The 10,070-nt window shown below is 32.2% G+C and overlaps 1 protein-coding gene across 11 annotated transcripts; it reads right to left on the bottom strand.

Moving 5' to 3' along the window:
• Positions 1 to 294: 294 nt before the first annotated feature.
• Positions 295 to 9,390, bottom strand: CLT1 (CRT (chloroquine-resistance transporter)-like transporter 1). 11 transcript variants are annotated; one of them, XR_011084312.2, is made up of 11 exons: positions 8,763 to 9,390; positions 6,886 to 7,031; positions 6,289 to 6,326; positions 5,760 to 5,875; positions 5,064 to 5,163; positions 4,941 to 4,976; positions 4,471 to 4,521; positions 4,256 to 4,379; positions 3,374 to 3,583; positions 2,702 to 2,827; positions 295 to 896 (listed from the first exon to the last, which is right to left on the bottom strand). XR_011084312.2 is itself a non-coding variant. In XM_068638501.2 (10 exons), exons 1-10 carry the CDS (start codon positions 9,164 to 9,166, stop codon positions 727 to 729), a joined length of 1,311 nt encoding a protein of 436 aa, XP_068494602.2. In that variant the 5' UTR covers positions 9,167 to 9,390; the 3' UTR covers positions 295 to 726. The 11 variants fall into 11 exon arrangements, 4 of the variants coding, with proteins under 4 accessions (XP_068494602.2, XP_090159493.1, XP_090159494.1 ...); XM_068638501.2 differs by lacking the exon at positions 3,374 to 3,583; XR_011084311.2 differs by lacking the exon at positions 3,374 to 3,583 and having other exon boundaries at positions 622 to 896; positions 2,702 to 2,840.
• Positions 9,391 to 10,070: the final 680 nt, after the last annotated feature.

The raw sequence follows: 10,070 nt of genomic DNA, 5'->3' as shown, positions 1-10,070 counted from the left end.
TCAAGTATTTTTATTTATTATGATTTTAATCCGAGACAATTTTTTAATGAACTTGATTTTATTGAAATCAAAATATTTAACTTTTAACATTGAGCTATTGTAATTTTTAAAACATAACTTTTTTATTACAATTTTATAAATACAACAAATAATTTACAGTAACTGTAAGTTGGTGCTTAATCTTAAAAAGTATAATTTTAGATATAGAAATTTGACCTATTGGGTCAGTGAGGAACTCGCATCGCTGGTTCAAATCTTCATTCTATGCAAAAAAAAAAAAAAAAAAACTCAAAGTTCAGAGAACATCAACTTATTCAATATTGGAAGGGCTGGCACTAGCTCCAGCAAAATTAATATCTACCCAAATGAAGTTGGAAAATCCTGAGGTAGAACAAAAAAAACACTAGAACTCCTACAAGACATTCTCATATTTCCTCTAATGAAATATCTTTTCCACTCCATTTTTCAAAATTATCATTGAAAAATGTAGACAAAATTTGAACTTAGATCTATCCTTAAGATGCGAGTGATAAAACCTATGTGGTAATTTCTGGTAGGACTATCTCTCACTTCACTTTATTAAAAGAAAAGAGTATCCCTTGTGATCATCATCAACATTGCTTCTTTTTTTTTTTTTTTGATCGGCAATATCAACATTGCTTGTAATGAGGGTTGGTGCAACCTATACCTATATACCTTTGTGACTTGGGGAAACTCCAAGCTTCTCTAGGTGGATGCTGTAATGGATGCACTGGAAGAACCACTTGAAGGGGTCCATGAATAAATGAGTAACCCCATGATAAGAATACTGGCCCCTGCAACAAAGCCTGCTGGAAGAGAAGACCCAACACCAAGGTATGGCAATGGCAGCGTGAACACATAGATTGCTATTGGAACTGCCACAACCCAAATTGAACCACTACAGTTAGATTTTCCTTAGAATTTTCAATAACCAAGAATCTATAATAGAATGTAAAATTAAAACAAATGGAGGAAAGAAAATAACACTTCCATATTTCAGCAAATCCCTCGTCTTCTAAAGCAAGAAAAATCGCATATATCCCCCATACACCCACCAAATAACACAATACTCAACAATCTCAATATATAAACCTTTCTTCAAAATATATATACACACTCACATATACCCATGTATTCAAATTCATGCCAATATAGTGAAAGTCTTTGACAAGACAATCAAGGGGAACTACGAAAATAATTCATGATTTCCTTAAGCCCCTTTTTATCTCAATAAGCTTCTAGTAATGTTTTATCAAAATAGGCTCTTTTTAGCTTACTCGGTATCCAGTATGTTTTATGGTCAAATTTATAGCATAAAAGTCCACATCTCATAGAAACTTTCTGAAATGGCACTTAACTATGTTATATACCCAAATGCACCATAAAACCTGGGATTAACTCCTGTAATGACAGCACAGCAGTGAACAATTTAATTAATGAACTAACTAACCAAAAGACCTAAAACTATACCATTAATTAAACATGTTATATTAAACACTACTTGTAATCAGGGTTTTAAATAATGGGATATAGCGGTTTCTCCACCCACTACAGGGACTACTGTAGTGCTGTTACGGAGCAGCCTCTGCCCGCCACTGAAACAGTTTAGTGTCGCTCAATAGTGGCCACTAGAGCATTGCTATAGTGTTGATTCCCAAAATTCCAATGAACAACTACATCAGCAATTTTTTAGAGACTAATTTTGAGATTTTAATTTCCAAAAGTGAAATCTATGGATGTAATAATTGTGAAAATGATAAAGAAAATTTGGATTTCGAAGAATGTGATAATTGATGATTCCTATATCTACAAAACTTGTATTTGATATTTTATGATATTTACTTGTATTGTAGGTTTTGTTTAAGACACCTATGACTTTTTATTGTTAATTATGAATATTACTTAATTTTGAGTATTTTTTATCATTTTTGAGAATTCATATGCATATACATTATATAAAATACAGAAAAATAATTGAGTATAGGGGCTATCCCACACTATACACTATCATGCTTTAGTGTTTTTAGAGCAGGCCATTTCGTACCGCTATCTGAGATTTAAAACATTGCTTGTTAAATAGCAAAGATTAGGTAATCTAAGTTCTGACGTGAATGAAAATCACAAGTATATAAAAGTAAAATATTTCAAGTTTCTCTTGCTCTGAGATGAACTAGGTTAGTTTTTACTAGGCCAGTCAGACTTCACCTTGTGTGAAATGGCAGCCAAAAGTGCTGACGAAAAATTGTTTTTTTACTTGTGAAAACTATTATTATTTTCTAGTTGCTAGATCTATTCTTACAATCAGAGATGAAGAAGAAAGTTGTGAGAATAGTTTCAATAATAAGTTTGCATGCACAAAAGTGAATCGAGTTGAGAAGCCTCCTTACAAACAAGCTAAAGTTTCCCATTTAGCACAAGCTAAAGTTTCCCATTTAGCACATGTGTACTGATACATGGAAAAGTGGTTAATAGAGCTAGGTTTTGGCTAACTATTAACCGTTCCTCATGACTTTAGTCAATATTTCTAAAATTGCAAATATTGTACCCATGATTTCTTAATTGTAACGGGTTACAGTTGTCCATTTTCTTCCACTGAAACATTACTATTATTCACTTTATATGTCTCATGAATAATTTCCACATTAACGTATATATATTTCGAAAGAAACAAATCAAATACCTGAAAATGTGGAGGCTAGACAAGAGACAACAGCAGAAGAGATCTTGATGAGATGAAGCAATGAGATATTGAAGCCCATGTTAACAACAATAAACAACAAGGGAAGCAGGGGAGCACCGTCACATCCTGCAAACCAATTCTAATGCAAAATTACTTTCTGCAATTGTTTATTAATAGAATTACAAAAAGAAACTAAAAAAATACGGATTTGAAACCAACTTGGCCAGGAACAGTTTAAATATTCATAAACTATGCGAATGCAATAACATTTTATTTAATTAGCTACCATCTACCACTGTCAGCATTGATAATGACGACCAAACCCTCAGGCCGAACCCTATCAGTAATCATATATGCCAGATCTTTTCTTGTTCTGTCTTTGTAATCACACAAATAACATTCAAAATCTGCCAGACTTCCTATAAATTAGGTTGAAAAAAGTATTGAAACTTTTAACAAAAAATACGAAACACAAAGAAAAGGAGAAAACATAATTTGAAATATTGTGCTTATTTACATGTTTCAAGTTACAACAGAAGCCTTTTCCTAGGTGGATTTTGCTACATAGATCAAATGATGCCATTACATACTATCAAAAGCCAAATCTATGGAAATGCATATAAATTATAATTCTTTTAATTGTTTCAATTAGCTCTTTTGGTTTTCCTTTACCTTTAGTTATTGGACTATTCTCCATTTGATCAACTCTTCTTATTTGGGCTTCTTTCTATATTTCTTCTTCTCATGGCCATACCTCTTAGGTATGTGTCTCTCCTACTTTTCTTCTAAACTCTAATACCTTCATTCGAATCATTCCCAATCTTATTTTTTGCTCTTGTGTGTCTACTCATCCACTGCAACGCCCTCATCATTGGCTCTTGGCTGTGCAATAAAATTTTCCTTCAGAGTTTGAGCAACACATTTTTATCGCAAATAATCCTTGAAGCAGTCCTCCATATTACTTTATAAGAGAGATGCAAAACATCTAAATTGTGCAACTTGTGGTATGGTATACTATCCAATTCTCTAATTTGCAACCGTAACTCAACGTCAGCACATCAAATTTACAATCCATGTACTTTGTCTTACATCTACTTGAACAGAAACCATGTAGCTTCAAAGATTCTCTCCACAAGTCTAGTTTACCATTTATTCTCTCTCACCATTCTCCCACAAGGACTATATGATCAGCAAAATGCATGCAAACTACCACAACTCTAGGTTTTGCTTAAGAATTTCGCATTCAGTAACAGATGAAAAAATTATGAAAACGAAAAGATAATATTTGAAGGGGAAAACTGACTTTTTGGCTCAGTAAGATTTCTATTTCTATTTTATTTTCATATGTGGGGTTCTCATTCAGCCATTTTATGTACTTGAATTATTTTACATGTAAAATAACCTTTCCTCGTGACTTGAGGGTAGATCAAGGTAATAAATATTATTGATGAACTTTGACTCTAAGATAACACCATTTGATAACCAAAAGACAGTCTTTTGGTTATCGCCTTCTGTAAGAAATGACAATATGGAGAAGAGAACATAACTGCTTACCTCTAGACAGTGTCCCAACATTCAGAAAGCAGGCAGCACCATCTTTAAGATAGTTTGGAAGTTGACTAAAGGGGATGCCCCATAATTTTGATAAGAAGGGGAGGAGAAGGCATATGAACAGTGCCTACAGTCCGCATTGCATCATGCATTTAGGCATCCATTTTATTTATGTTCTAAATAAAAAAAATGCAAATTTCATGACAATTGCAATGCACCTGGAATGCAGATCCGAATGAATTAACAACAAACATATCCAGAGAACCCCCCTGTTTCAGAAAACATTGGATATTGATTACAATATTATCATATCAGAAAGTGTAACAACAATAACTAACAAACATACAAAAAGGGATGATTTTTACTTCAGAACCTTGAATGACAAAAGGGTTTATTGTTTGACTTCACAATATAAATGAGTCTATCAGCCATGAGTAATAGTATAGTGACTTCTGATTTGTAAGAAGTTTTAAAAAATTTGTCAAATAATTTTCAGCTATTTTTGTGAAGGTTCTACCTAAATTTAGTAACATCGTTCTTTCTCTATGGAAGTTTGAGGCAGATGTCTCTTATGTTACCAAGTGCACCAGCAGTACAATTAGTCCAAAATGGCCCTGTGATATGCCTTCCATTTCCAAAGTCATATTTACATTACATATGAATTAAGAGAATTCATCAATGTACACACCTTCAGTTTTCGAGTTGCATTCAAAAAAATTACTTCCTACAAAGTATGAAAAGGTCATGAGTCACCATAGGGAAACAATTCAAAATCTCAGAACATGCAAAAATCATTAAAATAGACAACCACCTTCAGAACAGTATCAGCTGCTTGGAATAAAAATGAAACTATCATTAAAAGACTCCAAAATATACCAGCTTCTTTCAATGAATGTCCAGCACCAGATCCACTACAATAAGTAAACAAGGTGTAAAACCAGAAAGCCACAAGCCTAGACACAAGATTGCAACATATATATGTGATGTTACAAGAAGTTATGTCAATGCTCTAATTACAGAAGAACAAGATTTATTAAAAAAAATTACACTATGCCAAAATACTAAATAAAACTGCTTTTAAGACTTAGTTTTAAAAACCATACGAGTGAATAAACTAATGGAATCACATAGATTTATACCAAAAGTTTGACTTTGAAGTTCAGCATGAAATCTATTGATAAAATTTGAAATCATTGAGTAAGTTTACTTTTGTGATCCACACCACACCGCCATAAACTCACATGTTAAAAGCAAGGCTCTGAGAGAGGGTGAATTAACATGAAATACTGAACAGCCATATAAGAGATGAACTTGAATCAATTTGACCAAACAAAACATAAGTAACCATTAATTGTGGCAGAAATTATTTGACCATCCAGATTTATATGTTGATTCATGTTCAATATCATGGTAGACCAGGTTCTTTTGCCTAAAGGTTCATGGTTCAAGAGTGCAGTCAAATATGAGCCATCATAACCTAGCATCTATAAAATTAACATGGACTGACCTTGCTACAGTGAGAATTACACCAATTGCCACAAGAAAGCATCCAAGTAGTTGGTTGAGTTTATATCGCCTCCCAAGAATAATAAATGAGAGGAGAATTTGCCACACAAGAAAAGCCTGCAAGATAATATAGATAAGTTTATTATCCACCTTTTTACATTTTATGATAAATCAATGCAAGTTGAATAGATGAGCTAGAAAATGTATGGTAAATAAGCTATATACACTACATTATTAATTTTGACAGGTTAGATAAGGATGGTTACATTCTATCACCGTGTTTTCAAGGGAATTGTTTACGCTTGGGACCTCTGACCACCCATAAAGCATGTCACATATTCAAGGGAATAAACTGCGCTTCTTTAGGTGGATCAACTTCTATGAACATATCTAATAGAAAAATTTTACTAAGGAAATACTTACAGTTTCAATTACTTTTCATTTATATCTAAAGTCTGAATAAATCCAAAATTTTTATATTTCATTATAGCGATAAAATGTAAAGGGCATTGACTTCCAATGGTTTTTACCTGAGACAAAATTGGAATTGATGCTCCAGATAGCATTGCTGATATAATAGAGGGAAACAAATAATTAAATGAAATTCAGACATGAACATTTTATAAACTAATCAAAATTGTACAATCCAAACATTTATCTTCCTATCTCCAACAATATTTACAAAATATGGAAAAGGCAGCAGGAAAATATCCATCATAAATTAGATTTGAAGACGAAAACATAAAATGTGAACAACAATGAAATCAAGAATCTTCAAAACATATAACATCTTATATTAACTAATGTGTTTAATTCATCCAGAAAAACTAAAATTGATAAAAACTCCATAAAAAACATTTGCATTTTAAACAAAACTGTTGATAGTAAAGATAATGTATTTTATGATAAATTTCTGTTGTTAAAGATTATAATGTATTTTATGGTCATTCACAATATGTCTGCAGCTGCTTTTCTTTTCTGTTCTTTTCTTGGTCTTAATATTTTTTATAGTTTACAAATGAAAATATGAAATTTGATGGAATCGACTTAAACAATCCGAAAATGTAGCACCTAAGAATTTTGATTATTTGACATGAGACAGGAAAATAATTTAGGACAAACATTACCTCCTGCTGCCATTCCTGTGGCAGCACCAAGAGCCTCCAAGAGACCAACAACTATAAATGGAGTTTTAGGCATTGATAACATCTCGTCAGTGACAATGCCCATACGGTACCGGATAGACAAGATAGAGAAGTATACAATTACATATCTGAAAGAAAGAAAATATCATTAGAGTTAGTTATAATAACTCTTGTAAACACTACAACCTTCAAGATAGACTGCATTCCATACTATTGAATAGAGTAAAATATGGATAAATACCATTTTGGTCCTCAAGGTGTAATGCGTTCTTACATTAATTCCAAAACCAAAGAAATTTAAAACAAGTTCTTTAAAGATATATAATATTATCATAAGTCGTGGAACTTTTTAAATTTTGGACTAATGGCATGTTTGGACATGGATCAACTGGAAGCAAGATGTACTTGCTACGGCATCATTCAAGGTTTTTGTTTTGAACATGAATTTGTTAGAAAACATAGATCCTAAAACATGCTATAAAGTGACTGATAATTTACATTTTTAAGAGCTTATTTTTAATTTTCTTATTTTTAGGACTAATGTGACAAACTTAATGTAAAAGCAATTTTTCTCAAATTGCAAGGTGCCATATTGTAGCAATATAAATTAAATAAATAAGCGGCAGAAGAACATGTAATAGGATAAAATATTTTTTAATCCAGGTTTCCAAAAAGATTGGTGATTTTAATCTTCATAAATTTTGAACATTTTAAAAATAATTCTTATTGGCATTTACTGATAAAGAGGCATTTACTTAAAAATGTCACATCATATTTTAATCCTGGTTACTTCCCTACGCATCAAACACATCTTGGTTACTTCCCCAATACCCTATCAATATCATGTTTCCTTTGCCCACATTGTTTGTTTTAAGTCAAAATAGGAGAGAATGAAATAAGTAGGATAGAAGAAATTAACTTCCAGAGTTGTTTATCCTTGAAATGAAGGGAATGTGAAGACTTTAATGGGTCTCGTGAAAATTGCATCAGCCCTTCTACATATGAAATTGGTTCATCAATACCCATATAACAAATTTTTTAAAATAAGTAAATAATTTTTTGTAACAATTTAAAAAATAATAAATAATTAATTTAAATTTTAAATAATGTAATAAAAATTATCAATAAATAAATACAAAAATATTTGTTATTTAATTCTTGATTTTCTTTCATCAATCCAAACAATCGGGCAAAAAAATCGCAGATACTCTTTCTATATTTCTTTTTTCTATTTTTTTTATCTCTATTTTATTTCATTCATAATTCATACAAAACATAAAGTCGTTGCTTTACACTTGTATCTAACAACAGAAATTACAGAATGACTCCGAATTCTTACCCAACCTTACACCATCAAATAGTTCCCTTTTCTACCAAATATCAGCACTAGAAACTAAAACTCACTCCTCAAGATTAAGAAGATTCACCCCCAAAATAGAAAAGAAATAAACTATTCAATTTTGCTCCCTTTCTTCTTCCAATTTGTCCTTACAGTGAATGGCGTTACATTTTCTATTCGATATTTCTCTCAAGTTTTCAATTTTCCCTTATGATATTACCTAAAATTATAATTGCACTGTGTTTACCGTTAGCAATTGTAATAATTAAAAAACACAAATAATCACGAATAAGTCAACAAACAAGATTGAAGGAGTTGTTTGTTTGTCAACTAAAATTTGAGAGCTCCATTAAATATATTTAACACCAAAAGCATATTCAGCACACACTAAAAAACAAATAAAAATGTATTCAACACCGAATCAAAAATAATCAAACACGTAATTAAATTAAAAACTCAGCACCGAATCAATAAATTCAACAAGAACAAAGAAACAGAAACATTGAGCAAAATGAAGTACCCGAAGGTCGCAAGCTGAGCCAGGAAGAACGGGTAGTTCTTCAGAGGAACCAACGCGAGCTTGTACAGTACTCTGTTTCCAACACCCATAACCACCGTCACTGCGGCGGCGATAATCACCTCCGCCGAACGATTCCCGCTCTTCCGCCCACTCTCCGCCGGGAACTCCTCAACCGCGCACAAGAGCGGTCCCGCCTTCTCTCCCTCCTCTTCTAATCCCGATCTTGACCATGCGCTGCCGTACTTCGCCGCACACGGCGGCTGCGTCAGTCGCAGCGCGATTCTCGGTCTCCTAGGCGAGTAGCCGTATCGAACCGCGGCGGTGCTCGGTGGACAGAGGAGGCGAATTTGGCTGCATGACAAGGTGGAGCCGGCGGCGGGGGAGCGCCGGAAAAGTGACGTCATGGTTGCGTGACGTAATTTGAGAATCTGAAGTGCAGAGAGAAAGAAGAGAGAGAATGGGAGAGAGTGAATGCAAGTCACATTGGTCTGAACTCAGAACAGAGAAAAGGAATCGGAAACTGTGTTTTTGTATAAAATCTTGTGTTTTAGGATTTTTTGGAAATGAAAGGTGGTATTTGTATAATAGTACCGCTGTACATCAATACGTTTTGTATTGACTAATGTATGTATAGAAAGAAGTGAGTGGCTAATATATAGAAAAGAGTAAGTGTGCAAATGTGAAGAAACTATATCTTTAACCTGGGAAAGATTTATTATTAATATATTAATAAATATTTTAATTATAATGTAAATATTAATGTATAAAAAATAGTCTATAACCAACAATTAGTATATACAAATAAATAAATAAAATTAATATATTGAAATTAAAATATATAACACATGAACATTATATTATAATATAATGTAAATAAATAAATCGTTTAAATATAAAATAATTTATATAATTTAGACTAAAAATATTCATTATAAAAGTTTAATAACTCAATTATAAATTATGAAGAACAATGCACGTTTCTACACACACAAAATTTGGTTAACAACACATTAAATCATGCTACCACGCAGGTTTATGATATAATTTTATTACTTTTAAATATTGTCAAAAATTTCATTGTTAACAACATTTTTTGTCCTATTTATTACATTTCCATCTTCATCAAGAATCAGAATTTTCAACCCTTCTTTCGTTGTAACTCTATAAATAGCAACATACAATTGTCCATTAGTGAAAACTAGACGTGGAAGATATAAACCAACTTTGCTTAGTGATTGACCTTAACTTTTATTGATTGTCATTCCAAAACATAAAGCTACTGGAAATTGTCTTCTCTGGAATTTAAAT

Source organism: Phaseolus vulgaris, chromosome 6 (assembly GCF_051622355.1).
Source record: "Phaseolus vulgaris cultivar YP4 chromosome 6, ASM5162235v1, whole genome shotgun sequence".
Lineage (NCBI taxonomy): Eukaryota > Viridiplantae > Streptophyta > Magnoliopsida > Fabales > Fabaceae > Phaseolus > Phaseolus vulgaris.
Note: the sequence above shows the minus strand (reverse complement) of the source record. Positions and strands in the feature narration are given on the sequence as shown.

Bases quoted from the DNA above. Each gene is read 5' to 3' on its own strand.
- CLT1 (XM_068638501.2), bottom strand. From the start codon at position 9,166: ATGACGTCACTTTTCCGGCGCTCCCCCGCCGCCGGCTCCACCTTGTCA. The intron at 4,380-4,470 runs GTGCATTGCAAT...TGCGGACTGTAG, and splicing joins CATTCGGATCTGCATTCCAG to GCACTGTTCATATGCCTTCT. The intron at 2,828-4,255 runs GTAAGCAGTTAT...ATTGGTTTGCAG, and splicing joins TGTTGGGACACTGTCTAGAG to GATGTGACGGTGCTCCCCTG.